Source organism: Pygoscelis adeliae, unplaced genomic scaffold (genome assembly GCF_000699105.1).
Source record: "Pygoscelis adeliae isolate BGI_AS28 unplaced genomic scaffold, ASM69910v1 Scaffold126, whole genome shotgun sequence".
Classification (NCBI taxonomy): domain Eukaryota; kingdom Metazoa; phylum Chordata; class Aves; order Sphenisciformes; family Spheniscidae; genus Pygoscelis; species Pygoscelis adeliae.
Window position 1 is genome coordinate 1,452,029 of NW_008824896.1, and position 25,219 is coordinate 1,477,247.

Consider the following 25,219-nt stretch of genomic DNA (forward strand, 5'->3'; position numbering starts at 1 on the left):
AGAAAGCCTTTCCAAAGGGTGTACTGCTCTAGAATTGAAAAATGTAATCCCTCAACTGACGGGGAATAATGGAGCTAGTGGTTTTACTAGATGTATAAAACCCATTCTATTATATGCTTTAGAACAATGGTTGGCAGGGGATAGATTTGAAGCAAAAGAATTTGGAAATAGCTTTACTTACAGGCATTTGCTTTAAAGAACACCCAAAGGAGGATGGTACCAGGTGGAGTAGTAGGAGTGGGAACGTGGCAGGGTGAAGTATGTGGAGGAACGGTGAATCCTTATAACGGCTCTTTTGATGACAGTGTAGCATTTTAGTAAATCGCATTCACAGATAAATGGCTCAAATCAAAACCATACAAAAAAACCCCACTTTAGACAGTTTAATATTCTAGGAAAGGTTTCATGTGATCTCTTGGGTGACTTTCAAACAAATTGAAACCTACGCTTAGCAAAAGGCACTCATAAATAGAGCACCCCAAGCAAATGCGTGTGTGATTATAGTAGACTTTAGTGATGGCTGTTGTTGAAATTCCAGTGAAATAAAAATTCGGACTGTTTAAAAAAGCAAAATGTCTAGATTATGTGGAAGATAAGTACATATTAACTTTTATAGAGCTTGGAAAGCTCTGTATGGTCTGCTGAGGCAGCACTTCATGTAAGCTACAGCTGTATTAAATTGGTACCACTGCAGTTACATGCTTTTCTTTCACCCTAACTGCATAATTGTACCCCATTTTGCATGCTGGTACTCATCTGATCTCTGAGTGGTTTGGGGCACTAAACTAGCAGAAATCTATTCACTCTTTTTTTCTTTTTGTCCATTTATTTATTTTTGGCTTAGCACCCTGAACCAGCTTGCTGAGCTAGATGAATGCCATTACTGGCACAAGGACAGCCTGCCCAGGACAGTGAAAGAATGAAGTGCACGAGTGACAAGACAGATTAAGGTAAACTGAGGAAATCACATCTGTAGGAAAACAGCTGGTTAGAATCACATTTGATACCAAGTAAGAAGGCAATTGTTGAAGGGGCAGAGTGAGGCTTGTGGTACAGCTAGTGTGATTGGGAAGCGCTCAAATATATGCTGCTGTTACTCACACAACCCCAGTCCACAGCCCAGTCGACTTCAGTTTGATGTCCTGCAGTTTCTCAATATACGAAGACATGGCAAACACCATGAATAAAGTTGATTCTGCTTCAGTTCTTTCTGACAACTGCTGCTAGATACGCTGAGGTTGGGCATGGGACTCGCATTGGGCTTTTCCAGCTAGAGGGTACATATTCTTTCAGGCAAGAGATGTGGTGGTGCTTTTTTTTTTTTTTTTTTTTTCCTCCTCATTGGTCAGCGAAGCTAGTATGTGTATTCTGTTCAGAGAGGCCTCCTTCACGTTTACCTATACAACTGTTTCTGGAAAAATACATTATTTTTTGGTGCAGCCACATTTGTTTTGGGGATTTTTGTTCCCTTCTGATTACTAAGAGCAATTAAATGATTGGTCAAATTCAAATGTGAAAGAAACACAACACAAAATGCTTTATGTACCTACAAATGTTTAAGACACCTGGAAGTTGGTAATACTGGAATGATATTAGAGTTACTAGATTTGGAACCATAGATTTCAGTTCTGGGTATATCATTCTCAGTTATTCCTTTCTGTTAAACGCTTTTAGTTTGTTTTTTACTGCCAGATTTTTATGACTCTGACACAGTTAGCTCTTCACTTGAAGTTGTCTTTTGATAACTTTCTGTTTTCCTCATATTTTCCAATTTTTTTTCATCCTAGAAATTGGTCCAGTGACGATAACCACAGATCCCAAGAAATTTCAGTTTGAACTCAGGGAACTTTATGTTCAGGTGAGTAACTTGTTCGTTCTTTATGTGGTTCTAGCAAAAGCCCCGTTTCCTCCCTCTAATCTTTCCTCTCATGTTGATGTTTCTGCTACTATGCTTCATCAGGATGTAGGTCATTTGTCTCTGTCAGTTTACCTGCACAAACTGTCTGTCATCTTCCTGTTCTCTGGTCATCTTAATTTATGATTACGATTAATTACTTAATTAGTTTACATCATTGTATGGGGACTCAGTTCAATAACACAAGAAAGAATAGTTAGATAATGCTGACATTTATTTTGCATTTTAATTGGTCCTGCCACTTGTTCACAGACGCTTTTATGAACAGTTTTACTGTATTCTGGAACTTATTTCCCATGAAAACCCTTCTAATTTAGGTACAAAAGGACTGTAAGACACATCAAGTATGACTTAGGTACTGCCTCTACTGCCATGCGTTACTTAGCACCTACTTATTCAAAAGCATCAGGTTCACTCGGGTACTCTTCTTATTCTTCTTACTCTTCAAACGCTGTGAATTACTTCTGTAGCTAAGCTCAGGAGATAAGTGGCAGTTTTTGAACTAGCACACCAGTATGTCTCCCTTGGTGGTGTTTCCCTGGGTGAGAATGAACCACAACTGACATCTGGATCGAGTGATGGAAGGGAAGAGAAGTACTGGAATGGAGTTACCCTTACTGGAAGAAAATACGATCCTATTGTCTTGTCTTTTAATCAAGCAAAATGCTTCTGACCTGTGGAGAACCTTGCTGGAGTTAGTAGTGCCAGACAGACTCTCCCTTAGAAACTGGCACATGGTGTAGTCCATGTAATAAAGGACTGCTTGAAAGCCAATAATGCTAGTTTGGGAAGAATAAGTAGTTTAAAAGTTGGCAGAAAGATTGAAATTCAAAAAAAACAATAGTAAATTTTCAAGGAGGCAGAAAATGCCAGCTGTTATGCTTTTCTCCTTCATAGGGAAATTTAAACTTTAAAAATCCTTCCAGTTTTCATTTTTTGTTTTCTAAATAGCTATACTGGAAAATAATTGCAGGTATTTCTAAAAGGTATATGATTTAGATGAAGCTTTTGGGAATTTAAAACTCTTCGTCTACAGGCAAGTTGTTTAAAAGTTACTGTCTAATGAATTTAAGATTTCTTTCTTTAATCCTGATTGATTGCCTATTTCATAATTACTTTCAAGATGTGCTCATTCAGCTAAATTAAGACTTTCACTGACTTGCATTCATTCATTATATTGCTGAAGGGCCAAAATATAAATTAAAAAAGCGGTCACAACAGGACTGATAGGTCATCTTGCAGTAGTTCTCCCAGCAAATGTGAATGCTTCCTGCATGTTTGTTATTAGTATTTTTCCTAGAAAGACAGTTAAAAGATGCAAGAATTAATATTGTGAAGGTAGGGGAAATTTTAAGGTAGGTTCATTTTGAAAAAGGGTGTAGAGCAAATATTCTCATGAATGAACAAAGCTGAAATTAAGGTGAAGGTAAATTATTTTAAGGAGTCTTATGTATAAAACATATTAGATCAAAATAAGCTCTCCAGGAATACTGCAAAACTTGTCCTCCCTGGACATCAGGATAAGCCCAGCTCTTGTCTTCCAACAAAATTCATCTGGTCATGGAACAATTGGAGGGTCAGTATGAGACATTAGAAATAGACTTTTGGCTGGCATTTGACATCAGGTAAAAATTAGCCTGTATACATTTCACTGAAGATACTAAGGCCCTGTTCCTTTTACATTCAAAGTGATAAAGGAAATATTCCTTTGACACCTCATAAGTTGATCCTATTTTGCCTATGTTTCATCTGTAATTAACTGTGAATCATTCTCATGGACAGCTTGACAATAACTTGTACGTGGGCAGCAGTGGCTTCTTAATTTTTTTTTTTAAAGTTAACCAGATTTTTTGTGTATTCTCCAATTAAATACAGTTTTCACAATGGATACTTATTTGCATAAGCAATATACTTAAATCTTGTCTATATGAAAATCTTTTAAAGTATATATATAGTTTGAGTGTTACATGATCCTATGGTACAGATGCCGATACGCTTGCATCAGGTTATGAAAAGGCCTTATCTGAGTATTTCTCAGTGTAAAAATGACAACTTAATGAAAGTAATCTTCTGTAAGAGTTGTTGATAACACTTTTTAAATCAGATACTAAATTTATCCTTTTGTAAGAGATATAATGACATTTAAGTAAATAGTTATATAGATATTAATTTTAGACATCAGAAATGTGAATAGTACAGATGAGCTGAGCTAACAACCTAGATTTCTCTGTGCCTGTCCAAACTGAATGGAAAATGAGACTAGCTGAGCTTTACTCACCTCTGTCTTTCCAGAAAACTTCACAAGGTAATTGTAACCGTACTTAATTGCAGTTTGGAGAGGAAGGGAGGAAACATTTAAAGGAAAACTTTGTTCTTTTTTTTTTGATAAAGCTAATACATTTTTGTTTCGTAGTTCTACCTAACTGCCTTTTGAGAATACTCCTCTTCTACATTATGAGAATAAAAAAGTTCATGCTTGTTCTTAGAATAACCATTTAGCTCAGCAGTGCCTTTCCTATTGTATGTAGAAAATAAATGCTGCCTTATAGAATATTACATGAGACAATAATCTAGTAGACTTGAAGTGGGAATAGAGATTTTCTTATTCTAAGTAGCTGTCTGCAGAAATTAGCTACATGGAAGAGTCTTTTGCTGAAGATGATATACACTCTGCAAAAGCAGGAAAGAAATAACTTGGATATAGTGATATGTGCCATAGGATTATATAAGCATTGCCAAGATAAATTTCTGAAGTGTATCAAATGTTTTTGGAGAATTATCTCTGGATATCTTTGGAGAACTTCAGGCAGTTTGGAGTCTACCACTTGCTTTTGCCATAAAAATAAGACTACATTTAGAAAGGACTGACTTATAAAAAGAAAAATGGTGAAGTACTTATTCTTTAACATAGATGGGAAGTTTATTGATATTCTTGTTTGAAATGGGATTAAAGATACTGATAGATTAAAAATTGTTACTGACATGAACATTTCATTGAGGACTGACGAAATTCTTAAGGACTGGGGGACTGTGGGAGGCAAGGGTTTTTCTGGTTTGTGTGTCTGTGTGAATGTTTAACCTCAAAAGACAATTTCTGATGGCATCTTAAGAATTAAGAATAGATGCAACAATTGCATTATCTGTTTTCTTCTTCCTTCCCAGCATGTGGAGATTTGTATATAAGTATGTGTGAAGGCATGTTGATTATAGAAATAAAAGAAAAAGCTTTTATATTTAATCTTGAAAGTGCAGAGATCTGTTGCTGTTTAGAGAGGCAGGTTTTACAGTTCTTATTCAGCTCTTTGGAAAGTGCTGTCTTCAATACGCCAAACTAATTTTTGTGTAAGTTAAAGTGAACTGTTATTTAAACAGTATTTTCCTCTAATTCTTAATTTAAGAAGAAAAACTGATCCTTTCATATGAAGTTAAATAAAGTCATATTTGGAAGCATGTTGGTTAAACATGTGGGCTGAAAAATTTCCAGCTATACAGCTGTCTACTTAGCAACACAGGTCACTGGGAGCGTATCACCTGTGCTCCCTCTGCTGAGCTCCCTGCGCTGGCTGCCCCGCAGTGTGAAGTCTGGGTCAAGTTCTTGCTGTTCTGGTATCTAAAGGTCCTCCTGGAGCTCAGCACTGCTTGGCTGAGATAATTTCCTATCTGCGTTGATGACGGTGACTTCCCATGACTGCTGCATGCTACCACAGCAATTAAATTGTCAGCCAGTAAGGGAGCATGTGTGTATAGGAAACGGAGCTGTTGCAAGAGCTGGAGCTAAACAAAACATGGTGCTCCCAGAAAAGATAAGAGTGACCGTGACACCAACCACTTTTGGGGCTAACCACAACCTTTCCTTTGACTTTATTTTCCCTAAGGAGTTGATACAGTTGTTGCTTGTGAGCGTGAGTCTGTGACAGCACTGTGCAGAAACCATACGATGCTTAGGATAAAGTGAATAAATTATTAGAAGCTGAGAAAGTATCTGTCTTGAATGTTCCAAAAGAAAGTAACTTATTTGGTATGGGGTTTTTTCTCAGAAAAATGCTTTGTTTTTCTTCTAATTGTGAACAGGGTGGTGGAGACTGTCCAGAGATGAGCATTGGGGCAATAAAGATAGCTCTAGAAATTTCTCTTCCTGGTTCTTTCATCTATGTATTTACTGATGCACGATCCAAGGATTATAGACTTACCCATGAAGTACTTCAACTCATTCAACAGAAACAATCACAGGTACAGAGGGGATTTACATTCTGAGCTGGTTTATGTATTTAATGCCCTGTTTTCTCAATATTGAAGGGTAAAATTCTTCTATGTTGTGAATTAAATAGTGCATGTGAACCTTCTTCCAGTATATGTGTTCTCGGTCATCTTGCAAGTTATGTGAATGTTTTTATATTGTTCTAAGTATTCTGTGAAGTACAAGTGTTGATAGATGAGTATCACTTCTGAAGTGATTCTTGTCTGTTCCTTTTCTTCATTGCTTTTGCCATCAGTAGTGAGTGCAATATGGCTGTCCTTCATGCAAAGTAATATGAACCCATGCCAAGTGATACAATTCTTTTGTTGTCATGCCTTAACGCTGTCTTTGCAATGTTTTCCTAAAGTTTGCACCATGTGCCAAATGATTTTTAATTTTTTTTTTTTTTTAAAAATATAGGTAGTATTTGTACTGACTGGAGACTGTGATGACAGGGATCATATTGGTTACAAGGTCTATGAAGAAATTGCCTCAACGAGTTCTGGTCAAGTGTTTCACTTGGACAAAAAACAAGTCAATGAGGTAACTTTGCTCAAATTCTGCAAAATATAGAGAAAACAAGGCAGAGGCTTATACTCTAAATCTTTAAATGACCTGATCATGGGTTAGGGAGGATTAGGGGAAATTCTAAATGGTCTATTGTTGGTATATAGACTCTGTTCCACCTTTCCCTTCCTTCTTTTTCCATCTGCTATATCAGGATGCAGTTCTGCAACTTTTATTTATGTTAGGGAAGTGTGAACTGCCATGTCTAAACTGAACCTCACCGACTTCCCTCTACCTGTGCCAGAAGGCTGCCAGGAGGAGAGCCTTTAAAGTAAGGAGCAGTTGTGTGCTGTGAGTAGTCCAGTGGCTTTACTACTCTGAATGAGAGTGTAGTATCAGCTTTAAATGAGCATTTTGTTAGCAGGCAAAGGATTGCTAATAAGCCTGGACAAAAATGTTCCTTACGTTATGGACAGATAGGTGTGAGTTAGCAGGCTTCCATTGTTCACAAAGTAACTGTGGTAAGCTTATAATTGAGGTGTTTTTTTTTCATAACTTTTAACAGCTCCGCTGACTTACCAGTAATTGTGATTGCTGACCCACAGCCTTGAATGACTATTTTCTTTGAAAACTTCAGTGAGTCTTAGGCAGAAATGAAACTTCAATAGTGCATGAGAAAATAATTTGGAGAGAGATCAAATTGCATGTTAGTTATGTGGGGAGCTGGAATTGTTTATAAATATTGTAAACACTTTCCTTTGACTTCCTGGTATAGGCAATAACTAGATGAGGTTTTTTAATTTACTTCGGTTTGTTCCTTTCTTTCTTTCATAGAATTTGGACAATGACAAATCTTGGAGATACATTGCAGTTTTCTACTGTTGTTGCCCAGAAAAATTGAAGTTCTTATTGGGGATGTTATAAGGTATTGGCAATGATGTGAAGGTGATCAAAAGGAGGAACTTCCCAGAGGATTTATCCTCCAAAAGTCAGATAGGTTAAAAGTCAGAGGAAAAGAAATTAGCTGTTGGGACTGTGCAGTTCCTGACCTGCATTTTGCCATTATTTGTGTATGAAGGGTAAAACTTCTCTCTGTGATACTCCATGAAATCTCTCTATACAGAAGGGATCATGATACTGCCAATGTGAAATGCTCTTTGCCAGGACTGAAGTTTTAGGATAAAGTTTTTGTTTGATTGTTTTGGTTTCTGTTTTCTTCTGGTTTTGGGAGGTAGAAGTGAGCAGAAAGAGCAATTTGTAGGTGCTAGGCAACTTCGTGTTCTTAAGTGGAGCTGGCATGCACTGTTCTGTTGGCTGTCCACCTCTCCTTTCTGAACTTCTTGGCACTTTCCCATTTCTAAGAATACCAGCTTCTGCTTGAATAGTTAGTCTGTCTTTAAATTTTGAGTAAGGCTTTAAGCAGGGGGTTTCAGTAGCCACTTTCACCTCCTTCCTGCTTCATCTTGGCATTTTCTTTGAGCAAATAATGGGCTCCTCATCTGCGGGCTAGACAACCCTGCACAAGAGCCACAGATTGATATCAGTAGGTGATGATATCAGTAGGTGCTATTCTTGCAAGGTTTTTTTTGGGGGGGAGGGAAGAGTACACTGCTTTATATAATTACATCTCCTTTCAGTGGCCGTAGGCTGTAAGAGATCACCTAGGTAAAAAAAAAAAAAAACCTCTATATCACTTTCAGAAGTCTTCTACAATAACTGCTGAACAACTTGTATTAAAACCAAAAGACTCCGAAATAATTCTAGTGATCGTTGACCTTCCATAAAGATATGTCTGGGCTAACAGACTGTGAAAATGAGTTTACCAAAATGCTGTCATCCCAAATAAAACCTGCATTGCAGATTTCAGTTCTGGATCAGAAATCCTATTTTCAAGGAGCATATCTACCAATGGGTGGATGCAAATGAACAGATGTAGTAGTAATCTGTATCAGCTGTTTATGGTATATCCTTCAGGCAAGATTCAACAGAAATAAAACTTGTCCTCCTTTTTATCTGAGTAGTCAATGATGTGTAAAGAATGAAGTTTATAAATGCTAAAACATTCACTGTTTTGGGCCTAGAGGCAGCTAATGCTGAATTTCAGATTAGGAAAGAGCTACAAAGTCACTGACTAAGAATACTCTGCCAAACCAATGTCTTGTTTTGTTAAAACATTTTTGATTGTTCTACCCCCAAAAAACCCAAACAAAGCTATTTTTAGTGTATAAAGTTTCAAACCATTACTGTCATCCTTGCCCTTTGTGCATTAAGTGGAGAGTGAAGCAATATTATAAGCTAGCTACAAGGAAACACAACAAAACAATACTTGATACTTATCCAATGCTTGTGTTATTGAGAAGACTAAGAAAACTTATTGCCTTGTTTCACTTCTGAAAAAGATGTTATGATCTCAAATACTATAATTAACTTGGTCAAAATTATTGTCAATTGACAAAGTTGTGTTGGGTTCAGTCCAGCAAAGCATGATACATATATAAGTATCTCCACTTATTTGCTGAATGAAGCTCTTCTAACGGAGTGAGAGGAAGGTCATATTTTAACAAATTTGCCATGGTCTCTGTGCATTAGATTAATAAGAATATTCTTAAAATCCCAAGCACAAGTTTTGTTTTTATTTTCTAAGAGTCTTCTAGATTTTTCCTTAATATGGGTTATCAGGTGTACCATCATCTCCAGAGGTAACTCTGTACTCAAAAACCATGACAGATTTATAATAGTAAGAGACCAAATATGTTTTCATCATATTTGATAAAATTTGATGAATTATCTGATGACAGGTCTGTAAGGGAAGAAAAGTATTTCATGATCAGAGTCCTTGAAAGGGAAAGGTTTACTATTCAGATTTTGGTTTTGAAGTTCTACTTCTATTAACAACTTGTGAATACTACTGTATGTAACTACAAATTAATTAAGTAGTCTTCAGTTTGAAATTTTTCAATTTGAAATTTGTAATTTGAAATTTTTCAAACTGATCTCTAGCTTTAAGATTTTTATCCTATCGAGTCACTTCTAAAATGAACGTCTTTCTGTCCAAAAGAATGGTAGCATTCTCATTTTGTCTCCAATGTCTTGGAAAGATTATTATGCTTGTTTTATCAAAGCATTTAAGTCCTGATCTTGAAAGGTGTTTCTTTAGAGTGAGACTTCCTTGGCTGCAGTGAGGTTCTGTGGCTGCTTTTGTAGGCTCAGGGCTTAATTTGCAATAATTGCTCAAAATTAAAATGCATTGAGCATACTCATCAAACATGAGTTAAATTCTCCTGTTAAGAACAGATTCCATAGTTTCATAACTGTGTCCAATTTTATTCATATCTTTCCAGAAGGTACTAATTTTGACTTGAACTGAAGTTATGTTACACCATACTTAATTATTCCCCTCATAATGGAGTACTGTAAGGAAATTCCTGTAAATGATTCTGATGCCCAAAGGTTTGTACTGATGCCAGAACTGGTGTTAAGATGAACAGTGATGATCAGCAGAGTATGAATTTGGTACAGCTTAAAAATAGTGGAGGTTAATTAGTCATTGGTGGTTCAGATCATGCCTCCAGGTCATTTTTGATTGTTTGTGGTAAAAATGAGTCATTACTGTGTCTGATGAAATGGACTGATCAGTATGGCTAAAGCTGGGAGTTCACAAGAACTGAGCTAGTGAGTAGTAGTTTTCCGTTTCTTTTAGTATTGAAACATTTACTTGATTTTTCTTATTCTAACTTTCCTGTAAGAAGGGAAATTTCCCTAGGCTGCTTAAAAATACAGCTTTCTTACTGATTTTTAAAATTAGTACAAATGGATGTTCCATATACAGTTCCATTGATGGGAGGAGAACTGAGAATGACTGTGAAGGAGACTGAAGACGTGGCATTGACTTTGGTGGAAAAAGGAGGTGTTGTTGAGTGACTTGAAAGGTGGATGAGACTAGATGGAAAAAACGAGTTTGGAATTTGGGTGAGAAGCCTGTGAATAAAAGCAGTAATGTGAATGAGGAGATTGGGAAGGGGACTGAAGACAGGGATAGGACAAGACTGATAGCAGAGCATGTTAAAAGGAATGGTGCAGAAGGGGTCATTCTTGTGGGGGAGGTGCAGAAGGTTAATGTCTGTAAGATCACGTGGATCAGGAATGAAGTCCAGTGTTCTTCACACTCATAAATGCTTCGCTGTGAACAGAAGTCTCTAAAACCCATTGGAAAAGCATCCTATTTCTCCTGACTTAGTCCTCACAGAGGTTGGCAACCTAGGAGTTATGCCTACATGGCTCGGGTTAGTGTTAAAGGTCTGTAGTGTGTATGAACCAAGTGTATGTTTGGATGATGCTACATGAGGAAGGAATTCTAAATTTTGTTTTACTTTGTTAAAAGTGTAAAAGGCCCCTCTGCTGCTTTACAAGAATAACATGAAGGTGACAAAGTCAAAAGCTCAAAATTACAGCTTAGAATTAAGGTTTCTTGCATAGCCCTGTTTCTTGCCTTCTCTTCTCTCTCCATCCCAGTCAGTCAGTATGCATTTTCATAGAAGAAGAAGGAATGGTTTCATGGCAGAGGTGGCTGAATGCTGCCTTGGAGAGTATGCTTCTACTCTGAAGATATGTATTGTACAGTGAATGCCAAACAAGGAAGGGAAAAAAAAGATAGTTACAGCTGTCCTTTCTCTGTTTTACATGTAACTTGGATTCTCTGGAAAAAATAGACTGTGGTCATGTACATGAGGACTGTCATAAAGCAACTCAAAAGGATGTTTTAAAGACAGTTGAAAGCAGGCAGGTTTCAATCTTGTGTTTCCTAACTTTGAAGAGCTTGAGATTCAACACTAAAACTTTTCAGTTGTTTGTTTTTTATACATGTAATTATAGTTATATGTATAATTTCTGATTTATTTTCATTGTATAAGTTTCACAGGCACTGTCTCAGTCATATTTTTAGACGTGCATTTAAAAGCATTATCGGAATATTTTTCTCTTTGGGTGGAAGTATGAACCTATATATACTTAAGCAATGAAACAGTTAACTTCAAATCCTGTTGCTTTGACTGTCTGAGAAATATTCTTGAGACCCAGAATAAACAAATGGAAATAGAGACCATGTCTCATAGATTTTCCAGGTTTCAGTATGCATTCCAAGAAATGACCTGACAGCAGGGCAGGTTGCAAGAGCAAATTCTCTTGAGAAGTGTTATAAATTATTTCTGTATTTGCCCTTCCCCCTCTAATAATATTAATCAAGTCACATTTTGGCAGAACAACAAAAGCTGCTGTTATTTTGGGGGCTTTCTGTAAGGGTCCCAAAGGAAAAAAAACAAAACAAAACTCTACTTCCAAACCAGTGTTGCAGCACTATTGCAAACCTCTTTGGAATGTCAGGGTTGGGAAATGGATCTCCCAGAATTGCCTATTGAACTTTGGGGAAAAATTTAACTATACAAGCAAGTTACTGCCAGACTTAAGACAGCTGGGACATTCTGTTGCCTTCCATTTTCATTTTTGAACTTGAAAAACTCTCAAAAACTGAAGTTGGGTTCCACTCTGAATTTAAGACCCTTACTCACTCTCAGTAGCTTCTACTTCTGATATATACTTGGGTTAAAAACAAAGGTGTGACACGCGGAAAAGTAACTTCACAACTCTCAGATAGAATTGTAAAGTAGGTATGTTTATTCAGCGCTGGGGGAACATGGGGAGCCGTCTCCTAAGCCATGCCCCCCGTTACTGTTCTTTGGAGACCTTTTATAACATTCACCCGTCATATGGTGGGTTTCCAGCACATCTGGTTATCACTCGCCATGGGGTGGGTTTCCAACGCTCCTCCAGCACATCTGGTTATCACTCACCATGGGGTGGGTCTCCAACGCATTTTGTTATCTCTTGGTGTGTTTACAGACATTTCGCTGAGCGTCACTTTATACAATACTGTCAAAAGTCATTTAAGCAATGCTAGCAAGAGCAATCTATTTTATAAGCAATGTTAAGCCATTTAAGCAATGTTAGCAAGAGCGATCTTTGTGAATGTATCTGGTTCTTCCTTGCTTCAAGGTGTTCTTGCTTTCTTTTTTCCGAAATGGCAGTTGTACAACATAATTCTTCCCTGGGATGATGCATCTTATTTTAAGGGCAAATTCGGCTATAAGAGAACTCTTAAGTAGCCTCAGGGTCATCAGCCAGCCTGCATATGATTCATAAACTGGAATTTTAGCTAAGGTTTACAGCAGTTGCTGTAGTATCTAAGTACTTCATTGCTGTATCTGTTCGCATAACACTCCTGTGAGACAGAAATGTATTGTTCCCTTCTTGGTTAAGGAGCGTAAAGAGATTAAGGTGGTGTGGCTAATGTGACAGCTTGGCAGTTACGCAAAGTAATTGCACAAACTAAAAATACAAGACTGAGGACAGAAACCTTGTCAACTTAGTCAATGTACAATTATAGGAACCAGAGGGTCTAAAAATCATACTTTATATAACTAGATCAATATGTATTTATATAAGGAAATGCATTTCCATATGCCTAAGGTCAGACATAGTTAGCATAACATGTGCTTGAGAGCCCATGCCTAATGTTTAGTGTTGGTTGGACTTCCCTGAAGATCTTGAGCCAGCCCCACTTTACTTTGCATTCACAATAGGTCAAAATATAAAATGTGTATGCCTGCTCTTCAGAAATATTAGATGTTTTTGTAGCCCTACTTAGTTTTGTTTCATAGATTTTAAGATTTTTTTTTTTCAATGTAACAAATGGTAGGAGCTACAGAAGTAGGGGGTACTTCTTTTAGAATCCTGGCAGTGATTCGTATTCATATCCTCATCTGACTACCTAGCTGTTTGAATGAAAGAAGAAAGACCAAACTCTCATTAAAGGTATACTGGGTGGAAGAGTTCAATCCACTAACCACTACCTCCTTTGGAAAATCCATGCTGACCGGTCCCTGTCACCTTCTACTTCATGTGCCTGGAAAGATAACAGAATTAAGTGTGTGTCATTAATACTAAAAGATAATCGGAACCAGAAGAACCTCATGATGTGCTTCAAGAGCAGATAAATGTTCTCATTCTGTACGATACACAGATGGAAACCTAGTATCCTTGAAATTAGTGTTATACATCTGAGATGAAAGTATGGCAATACTTGTCTTTTAATTTTACATCTATTCCATTAGGTAAATTATCAAACTATAGTAGATGAGTAAAGGTGTCTAGAAAGCTCTTGCATAGTAGAAGACTGTTTTCATTAAGAACAAAAACCAACTTGGTAAAGATTTAAAAAAGAAAAGTTTGAGCTAAATCTCTGTTCTGGACTCAGACTGGATCTTGGTAAATGTTCAAATATTTTTACATTGCCAGAATTTGATTTCATTGCCTGCAAATTATCTAGTTCCAGCAGGGACCACAAAACTTAGCATGTACTCAGTCATCTAGTTGAAAATTCCCTTAATTTAAACTCGGCTGGTTTAAATTGATCTAAAAATCCAAGACTGAGAGGTTTTTGTCTTTGAAGCTGACATTTTGAAGCCTTCTGAAAGCAAAGGGATGTTAAAAATAGGTTTGTGTGTGTTTTTTGGGGTCTTTTGGGTTTTTTGGTTTTTTTTTTTTTTTTAGCTTTCAATGTGTGTTACTGCTTTAAAGAAATAAGATTAACTGTGTTAAGTTCACATTTATATGCTAACTCAAACCTTAAATTGGTGCAGTGGCTTTGGATAGCTTTTAAATGAACATTCTGATTTGTAAAACGAGTCAAAGATGGGAGCAGAAGGAAGAGAGTAGAGATGGAAGAAAATGTTACCTTCCTTTGGAAAGAGAACATAGCTACTTCTCAGTGCTGAGATTTCTTAAAGAATTTAGTGATGCCAATTTTGGTGGTCTTCTGTTATGTCAATACTTTTTTTTTTTAATTGTGCATTGATAGCTGTATGCTAAGTGTTCTGTCTCAGACATGTCATCTCTCTCTGAATTTGTTAAAAAGCAATTCTTGCAAAAAAAAAAAAAAGCAAAACTTTCCCAGCTGTACTGGGAAATGCCACGAGGAATCACATTCAGTATGCAACTCTGGAAATCAATCAAATCATTGTGATTTACAACTTCTGAAATGTGTCATCTTGTGAATGCGTACAAACTTATTTCTGTTTTTATGCAGACATCTGGATCATGTAGTGGTGGTTCAATCACGCTTTAACTTTGACAAAGCAGTGCGGAAGCTAACCCCTTAGACCCACGTTTTCCATTACTAACGGACTCAGTGAGACAGCTTAATATGGGCCCTTCAGGTTAGACTTGTGACCCAGTTTGATTGTGTACTGATGAACTATTTGGTGGATTTTATCAGGGAGGCTTAGCTCCCATTTCTGGTAAGATGTATCCTCACCTTGGTGAAAACCAGCCTGGTCACATGCAGTGAGCCCTATGCTGGGTTGTCTCAACAAAGAAACCAAAAGCTAAAGAGCTGGTTGCCTTCCACACCCGAAAATAGTTGATGCCTGGTCTCTGCAGAACATGCCAAGAGATGCTGACAGACTGTGATTTGAAGAAAGGTGGCTCAGCAGAAGTTGAAACCAGTGTTTTTATGCCAGATATGTTTCTTCTGTCCAAAGACCAGGAACTTTCCTTAAAATAATCAGAGTAGCACCACAGTTGCAAGTATACTGGTTGTTTCAGCAACGGACCTGTGAGGAGTTGGGGTGCAAGGCAGGCTCTTTTCCCAATGCTATTTGAATTGGTGTTGGTATTTTTGTGGCAGTGTGTTGCCTGAATCAACTTTATAGTTAACTGAAAGTACTTTTTTGTCATTGAGAGGGGAAAGTGATAGAAGAGGATTGGGTTCACTTCACTTTCTTTACTGAAAATTCATTTTCTAATTTGAAAGTGGTGTTTATTCTTCTCTTAAAGTACACTAGACTGCTGTGTAGTCTAAATAACTGTTGCTTGTGTTTCCAGTGGTAGGCTACAAGGTACAGTTTACCTTTGAAAGAAAGTGAGCTTTTGGAACAATTTCCAGGGCTCAGCTGTCCTATCTGCCAAAAAGAATATCTGGGGCTCATAAAAGTATTGTTTTGATTAGATTTTTGTTTTGAAATAAACAGTTGCATGCTGATAAAATTCCCACTGCAGAGCCTTCCCACTTGCCTCCCAAGTTTGTAGAAGTAACATGGTCCTGCGGCGGCTTGAACTATGCTGTATGAAAGCGAGATTCGTTGTAAAGGAAACTAATATGATGTAGTAGACTAAGAGATGTAATTAGGAAAAAACCCACATAGCAAACACAAAAACAAAGTTTCAAAGCTGGAAGAACCTGTCTTAACTTCTTTGCTGGAGTCATGTGCTATGGAGTTTTGGTGACTGTGGTTTAAAACATTTTCCCCCTCTTTGATGGGTTGTTTTCAATCCAGATCCTTTTAATGATTCTATGATTCTAATGATCTGGCTTGCAGCATGACCCCAGAAACAGATAAGTAGGGGCAGTGAACTTAGGAAGGAGAATGATCCAGTTGCAAGGAGGGAAGAGAGAGGAATTCTTTATGCTGGTTTCACCTCAGAAAGAATTCCTTCATGTGCCTGTACTTATGAACTACAGCATATAAAAAACAACGTATAAAACCTGAGCACCCCAAGGAAGTAACCAATGGCAAGATAACTTGGCTCCAGGTGCATTTTATAATCAGTGTGACTGCTGTTAGGCATTGTTTTATGTCTTTTGGTAAGAGCTGCTGGAATAGTGTCGTTGCCAGTAATCTGCTTTCAAGATGCATTTTCCTTATTGTGGTTGCTGTCTAGTTTCTATCACACAGTTATCTTGTGCCGAAACCTATGGTATAACCCATTTTTTTAAATGGAAAAAGTATGCAAATTATGCCTAACAAGCCAAGGAAATGAGACTCTTTTGGGCTGGTGTGTTGAATCAGGTCGTAGAGCTAAGGACTTATTTTGGAGCCCTCCATTGCTGATGGATGACATGTCCAGGTTAGTTTATTGTTGATTTCCAAGTCTTGTGCACTGACCAGTTGAACTGGCATAATCAAAAGCTCCTTTAAAAGATGTTTCTGAATGCAGCCATGGTTAACTGTAACCTAAAATCATGGTTCAATATTACTGAACTATCAACATTATTCAATATCATTGTGAATCATATTCACAATGTTATACAAAACTGATATTGCTTCAATGGGATTAAAAAAAAATATGCTGCAGCTCTGTTGTACAGAGCTGATGTATTATAACTTATTTTGATAGGCCAGGTGGTTTTTAGGGGAGGTTGTGTTTTTTGATTGTGGTGGGTTAGCCTTGGCTAACAGCCGGGCTCCTGCTCAGCTGCTTGCTTGCTCCCTGCAGCCAGGCAGGTGGAGAAAATAGGAGGAATGGGGTGAGAAAGCTTCTGGGTCGAGATAAAGACAGGGAGATCACTTACCAATCACTGAGGGCAAAGCAAACTCGATTTAAGGAAAACTAATTTGTTGCCAATTAAAATAGATATTTAATTACTCATTCAGGAAACAAAGACAAGTATGAACACCTTTCCTCCCCCCCTTCCCCAAGCTCAACTTCACTCCCGACTCCTCCTCCCTCCCCCCAGTGACACAGGGGGATGGGGGTTGTGGTCAGTACATAGGGGTAGCAGCAGAGTACTGACTCTGCTGCTCCTTCCTCCTCACACTCTTCCTCTCCTTCACTGTGGTCTCTCCCATGGACTGCAGTCCTGTCAGGAAAAATCTGCTCTGGTGTGGGGTCCTCCATGGGCTGCAGGGAAATACCTGCTCCACCTGGTGTCCCCTCAGGCTGCAGGGAGATCTCTGCTCTGGCACCTGCAGCACCGCCTCCCCTCCTTCTCTCACCTGGGTACTGTAGGGCTGTTTCTCACTTTTTTTCCTCACCCCTCACTGCCTAGGCAGCATTTTGCCCTTTCTTAAATACATTTACACGGTGGTGCCACCAGCGTGCCGGAGGGGCTCAGCTGTGGCTGTGGTGGGGGTGTTACAGAACCAGCTGGGACTGGCTATGTCCAGCATGGGGCAGCCCCTGGTCTCCTCTCACAGAGGTCGCCCTGCTGCCAACATCTTGCCACCGAGACCGAAAACCTGAATAAATCAGGTTATATCAACAAATTTTATAGTAGTGTCATCTGCCTATATTATTCTAATTTTATACTTGGGCAAAATATAATCTCATCTCCTCTTGCCTACCACAAACCTGAGGTAAACCCTGTATGATGTGCTCTGGGAAATCTGGCATCACTTGCATGACCCCACTTCTATCAGTCCGGGTTATATTATTGGTGCTGAGTGATCTGATAGTGCTCAACTCCAGAGTTAGTAGTAGTTGAAAGAGTGAGGCCTTTGACTCTGTCTGGATTTTGGCTACCTTTGTTATTTTCTCTTGAAATAAGTGATAATGTAGACCTCTGCATTTATTTATTTATTTGATAATCATTGATTGAAAATGGTTAAAGTTAAGGACTCTAATTCTGTAAGGCACAAATTTGATTTTGGTCACAAGAATTTGACTTCTAAAGCATTGTTCCCCTCTATTCCGACCTGTATGCTGTGCCTAATAGTGATTTGTATTAGAAGTTTTAGGGAAAAAAATTTGGAAAAAGTCCATAGATGGCAATTACTCAGCACATCTGAATGAGGGAGTTTTCCTTCTTGCTTCAGGCAATTAATAATTAGTTGATGACCAGAAATATGCACAGATTTGTATCCCTAATTCCTTTGTAAAAGTGTACATGTGGATGTTGTGTAGAGGTGTATTTCTGTACAGGTCTGTTTCTGTACTCCTTTAAACATCATGCTGATCACAGCTTCAGTAGTATCTTCTATTAAAATTGCATGTCTTTTAAGTATTGATACTTTTTAAAGTATATTTGCCCTAATGTGGTAAATAAACCTATTCACTTCAGAGTTGATAACTGCACTGGTAAGGCAACATAGTTTTGGTACTTGTTTTTCCAGGCTGTACGTTTTGTCACATCATGTATATTGATTCTTACACTGAACAGTAGAAGTTGATGGTGTTGCTTTGATGTTGGTGCTTTTTTCCTGTATATTCCTGGCATGCTGTCTTCTTTTCTCTCTGTATTCCTGTGCTCTTTTGTGTTCCTGAAGTTGAAATCCTGTTTGTGCTGTCTCCAGAATATCTTTGTTGAAATGGATGCATTGGGTGATTGTATTAGGCAAGTCCTTTACCACTGTGTTTGCTCAGGGTGATGTGGTAGCTGCGTGTCATCAGACAATAGGATCATAGGTGAAAGCAGTGATCTTCTATTATACTAGAAGTTAACATGGAATCTCTACAAGGCAGTAGAGACAGTATTTCCGCAGAAAATATTTCAACAGCAAATACTGTTGACAGTATAATAGCAACTGTTATTTTCTCTTCTAGGTGTTAAAATGGGTTGAAGAAGCAGTTCAAGCCTCCAAAGTGCATCTTTTGTCTACAGACCATTTGACCATGGCTGTAAATACTTGGCAGATCCCTTTTGATCCAAGTCTGAAAGAGGTTACAGTGTCCTTGAGTGGTCCTTCACCAGCAATTGAAATTCATGATCCATTAGGTGAAGTAGTTTATACCTTCTTTTGTGATAGCAAAAAAAGTGAATGCAAAAGACAAGTTGTCTCTACTGTCTCCAACAGGGAAGGCTGTATTTGTGATTCATAAATGTCTTTTACATTTTGAAAACCAGTATCAGGATTTCAGGATATTTTTTAATTTTATTTTTAAAATACAGGATCTTTGGATATATGCACTTCTGATATTTAAATTGTTCCCAATGTTACAGTCTTTTGACTCGGAGGAAACTGGAAATCCTCCCTATTCTGACCACTTCATCTCACCTCCATCTACTTTCTTACTCCTTGTTCTTGCATTCCAAATTTCTGGACAGTTTTGTTTTTCCTGTATTTATGAAGTCACTCAACCATCATTTAGGGGTTATACATGATGGTTGGTTTTTATGTGGTGAAAGGTAAACCAAGGTCTGGATTCTTTGAACTATGACAGCATTCAGAATCAAACCCTGTCTGATGTGCCCATCTCTAGCTAAACAGTGTGTGACAGGGAATGCAATGACAGATTTGGATGCTAATTTGTAACTGAAGACATTTTGAACAAATCTGCTGTTCATTGTTATGTTGATGCCTTAGGAACCTGGAACAGCACTCCAGAAATAAATTCAGGTCATACTTTGTATTCCCTGAATGACTTTTGGCTAAGGATATAGCTTAAGTTTTAGTATCTTGGAAATATTTTATGCACACGATGGGTTCCCTGCAATATAATCTGGTCTGTCTTCCACTGAGGCATTCTTCTTTGTTTACAGGAAAGAAATTTGCTCAGAGTGTCTCTCTTCAAACCATGATAACACACAAACCTGGGTGCAACTGTCAGGCTTAGCTGAAACTTTGACCCCTGTCTATATGTTTTCCTTTCTCATAGGTCAGCTCCATGCATCTAAATCCACATAGTTCCACTGAAGTTAGTCGAGGCATGCCTAATAAGGTCTTAAAAATTGATACTGGGACATCCCGTTCTCAACTTCACCTTTCCCTTCAGTGCTCTGAAAGAGCCATATGTGGTTTTAGTGCTGATGGTACTTCAGCCTTGAGGGAGCAAAATGCCTCTATAGAGAACGAGTTCCTGCATACAGCCATCCATATATTTGTACGCATAGGTGTACGTATAAAGTGGGGTATGGTGCAGTATGAAAACTTGCACTCTTTTATTGATGTCTGTGATGTCTAACAGGCTAAATTCCCTGTGAGGATCTCGTATGCATTCCCACCCTTACTCACATGCTACTGCCCCTCTGCCAGGAGAACCTGGCTTATCAGTATCTTTACTTGTGGAGTTTATCCGGCTTGAAATAGGTCTAGAGGATGGAAGAGTGAGTGGGCTGGCAGCTGGCAGGTAGGTTAGGGTAAGTGTTCTAAGATCTCCTTCGAGGGAGTTTGCTTCTGTGCTACCTCCTTTCGCTGAGAGCTGACTGTTTTCTGAGAAGAAGAGAACTTGTTTTGCTTACAGTTTCTGGGTTTCCCACAGCTCTGTATTGTTGCAGGCTGTATTAAATTTTCCAAGTGAATGAAAAGAGTGAAAATAAATGAGCATTTTTAGTATTCTGGCAAAGAATTACAGGGAATTTTGACTGTTGTAAATGTCATTGACTGCTAAGTAGTAAGTCAAGTATGAAAAATACATCAGTACAGAAGAACAATATTACTCTCTGTTTTTTTAGGCAATACTGTATTTACTCAATACCATATTTACTCCCTGTTTTTTTAGGCAAGCAGATCAGTAAAGGATCAGGACTGAATGAATTGCTAAATATCCACAACTCTGCAAAGGTAGTAAATGTCAAAGATCCAGAGCCTGGAACATGGACAATTAAGGTAAAGTTATTGCAGAAATCATGTATGACTTGCCCTATAGGTTATAAGGGGGTTGTATAATGATTTACTATGTTATTGATCATAGATATTCATAGATGAGTTTGTGTTATAAATGTCCTTTGTGACCTATGTGTTGTGACATATTCTGAAGGCAGTGGTATAAAATTCTTATCAAGATGATAACATATTAGACGTTACTATCTTAAGTCAAATCCTTAAGTCATCTTTTTCCTTTGGATGGAAAAAGGATGAAGTGAGCACTGAATTTGTGGAGTCTAGTGAGCAGATACTCTCTGTAGAGAGCGTGGGCACAGAGGGGCTTTGCTGTGTATAGCATGTTTGGAGGACTGGGAGAGGGAGATGATGGGCACTTTGCAGGCCAAAGATTTCGTTAGCAGGTTCACAAAGTCAATAAATACACATTTAATTCAAACTCTTTATCAGTAAATTATTTAAGTACTACAGTATGTAAATAAATTTGTTCATGTGAGTGCTATCCTAGCACATGCAGTTACAGAATGATCCCTAAAGGATTTGGAAATGTTAAGAAGTTAAGATCAACATGATTAGTAGTAATAACCAAACAAGAAAGGATCACTAAGACTCTGCTGAAATGGTGGTCTTGGAACTGACTGTAGCAACTTAATGTGACGCCTTGATCAAGCTCTCTGTGCCAAAGGTTGCTGCTCTCACAACAGTCTGTAGGAAAGTTCCCTGAGTGTTTGGCTGAAGGCTCCTTACACTGAGCGTGATCAATGTGCACTGAAACAGATGAAGAGCAATCATACCTGCTGGTTCTGAGAGCTGTAGCAAGCAACCAGCTCCTAGGTAATGATACATTAACATACTTGCTTCTGAAATAAAAGAACAAAATGTCTTAGTGATGAAAGGGCCACTTAGAACTACGGTTCTGTGGGATTTTCTCTGGGTGACAGTGCTAGTTTAAATGTTTGCTCTTGGCCACATGTCCCTGTGAGTGCCATATTATGGTTGTGAGGCATGTGGTGAACAAGACGTGTAAATGCAATAACCTCCAAGAGCACTTATGACCTGTTGCTGCACAAAGAGCTGTGAGCTGTGAATTGAAGCCAGTGTAGCTGAAATCTTTACCGTTTATAGATCAATAAATGTATGTATAAAATAGTGTAAATCAGGAACAGAAAGTGGATTGCTTAGACTAGCCTTAACCCCTAATTTAGCAGAGATTCAAGTTAACACAGTATATCAGGCCAACAATTGCTTACCTGCAACCATAATAGGGAAAAGGGATGAATAAGAGCACTCTTACTGTAATGTGGTAAACTGGAAGATGAAGCTTAGGACTTGGCTAGACTTAGGGAAACATGTATTCGTCATCTGGTTTTATAATGTGTTCATTACGTCATTTTAATCAACTGTTCAAAATGTAATTGCACCAAATGTGGATGGAATGTTAAAACTGTAAGGATTATGTTATGGATAAGATAGTATTTATATAAACTTAAGAACGAGCCCCAACATTGTTTTTATGGGTAGATGCTGATGTTTCAAAACACTTGAAATGTGTTAGCTAACAAATGACACCCCACTACCACACCTTAAAATCTGTGCAAGGCCTAACTGTTTATGTAGAAATCACACTATTTAACTATGTTTTGCGGACAGATTATCTTCAAACAAATAAAGTCGAATCTATACCTTGAGCTGGTTTGTAGGGGGCAGCATGTTGTGACATATGGGCTTAGAGTGGGGGAGAGGAAGGGAGGTATAATGAACTGGAAGTTTTTACATCATCTTCTCAACTGTGTTATGTAATTGTGGCCTAAACTGACTCATGCTTTGTCTTATTGTTGTATACTTCTTTACGTAGGTAAAGCAGTGTGATCCCAGCTTTCCTAAATTGATGTGGAAACAATCATACTGGTATAGGTCCCTTCCAACTTAACTATTCCGTTCTAGAAGCGTAAATACTATATTGTCATTTTTGGAGGGGAAGTCACCTGTGTAAGATACCGTTATAGCTGAGTTCACAATGAGGTGTGCTGAATGGATGCATGCTATGTATTGTCTGTGCCATATGCGCAGAGGTAGTTTGAAAAGGATTATTAATTCACATACAGCACTGGGAACTTGAAACCACTGCAGAACTGGAACTAGAGAAGCATGTTGAGCTCAGCAGCTCTATGGAGAATTGTTTGAATGTCTGTCTATGCTTCCAGAACCAGAAATGCAGAAAAACCTGGTACAGACACACCCTCATGGTCCATGGGGGGAAAAAAAAGTTTGTTTGGGTCCTGCTGGACTTAGTAACATCAAACATATTGGGTACTGAGAGAACTCCTCCTACAGTCAGTGCCTTAGTATTCAACTCTGTACTTGCTGGAGTCTTTTAGGTTAAGCATGCAGTCTAGTAAACATTCAATGCCCTGCAACAGAGAAAACAGAGTGCAGAAAAAGGCAAAGCCCTGTGTGATCTCTCCCTGGCCCTGCATGGCTGTTGCTAAGCCGAGGCCTTTTTGGATGTGGGCTGAGCCACGTGGAACCACTTGTGTTTGCCTGCACTGTGTTGCCCAAATTTCTGGATTCCAGGAATTGCTGAGAGGAGCTTGCCACTCTTACAGGCTCAATGCGTAACACCCTTCAGAGCCGATAAGTTCTCCTGAAGCCGAGGCTGGCACTCAGCATGGTGCAAACTGCCAAGTGGCTCAGCTGGAAGTAGGCCAGCATGCTCAGCAAACCAGTCCTGGCCAAAGCATCAGGGTGCCCCTGCAGTGAGGGTTTTTAAGTTTTTTGGTTTTGTTTTTCTAAGATCAGCATAATGCTGTCTCCAATTCTATGGAGAAGAAAACATTCAAATTTGTGTATTTTGGGTTAAAAAAAAAAAGTAAAAATTCTCTTAAATATAGTTGAAATATTTTAATTAATTTAACTTTTATGAGCAAACCACGTCTTAATTAGGTTTGTGCAAACAGCTTATATAGGTACTTGTCACCTAGAAGTGCAAAAAGTTGTCATTTTAGTATGATAACAAATCACGGTGAGCTAAATGGTATTGGCAGCTACTAAATCAACTGGAGAATGATCAGTCCAAGACGATCCCATCTTAATCCACAAACAAGTGTTAGAGCAGTTTCGGTGCTCAGTGAAGTCTTTAAAGCACAGGTTTGAGTAATATAAAATGCACAGTATGCAATCCGGCTGCCTCCTGTGCTGCAGGCGGCCTCCAGTTGCCTTCAGGTACTTCCGTATGAGGACATCAAATCTGTGCATGTATGTGTATTTTATAAAAAAGTTTTCCTTCCAGGTCTGCTATAGTACTTTCGGTTTACAAGGTGACAGGAGTCTTTTCAAAGAGCAATGCCATGAGATAAACGTGGCTCCTCCCTCTATAGCGTATCAGCAAACCATACAGGTTTTGTGCAGAAGGAAGCATGCTTCTTCAGAAAGAAGGTCTTGCTGTTGCATGTGTTTTCTGCATCTCTGAGCTAGCTGTGAGACTAAATTTACCTGCTGGTCCTACTGCTGAGATACCTACCAAGAGATGGGCCTTAACAGGAACAGTATGACTCTTTAATAGAAGAGGGAGCATCAGTCTGCTTTTGCTAAATCCCTTCCACAAAGACCTGTCCTATGGACTCCACTTAAAAGACTGTTTGAAGCAGTTTGGGAGGCATCCAACATCTTGCAAATAACAGTTATCTGCAAGCTCCAGGACAGCAGCATTAGAAGGCAGTTGTATCTAATTACTCCTTAAAGGCCTTGCCTGCCTGTGTGTTTTCAGTTGAAAAGGCAAGTGAGTGATGGAGGTGAGTCCAGTGGGGGAGAGACAGGAGTGAGAAGCCATCAGCTGCTGTTTTGTTCTATCGTTAATCAATAGGCCATAGCTTTTTCAGCTGAGCAATGCCACAAAAACTTCCCTGCTGCTTAGAGTTAAATGATCATCTGCATGATTGAGAAAAGCATGAGAAATCAGCAGAAAAACTTGGCTGTTCTTGTGATCAAGACAGGTCTTTAATGACTGCTGTTGTTGTTATTCCCTTACACCTGTATAGCCAAATGCAGCTGGTTCAATGGAGTGTAATGACAAACCAGTCCAGAGTAATGTCTACTGAACGAGCATGTTCCTTAAAGCCTAAGTCAGCTGCCTATTTCCATCACTGTAAATATATAAGCATGCAATTAAAAATTTATTTAGCCATTGTA

General features: G+C 38.5%; 1 protein-coding gene across 1 annotated transcript in view; it reads left to right on the forward strand.

Annotated features, from left to right (window-relative positions):
- HMCN1 (hemicentin 1) overlaps positions 1–25,219 on the forward strand; it is a 214,120-nt gene that overhangs the window by 35,846 nt on the left and 153,055 nt on the right. Inside the window, exons 4-8 of the mRNA XM_009324659.1 lie at positions 1,788–1,858; positions 5,987–6,145; positions 6,573–6,695; positions 19,035–19,206; positions 20,931–21,037. Coding sequence (XP_009322934.1) covers positions 1,788–1,858; positions 5,987–6,145; positions 6,573–6,695; positions 19,035–19,206; positions 20,931–21,037 — 632 coding nt within the window. The remainder of the gene's footprint in view (positions 1–1,787; positions 1,859–5,986; positions 6,146–6,572; positions 6,696–19,034; positions 19,207–20,930; positions 21,038–25,219) is intronic.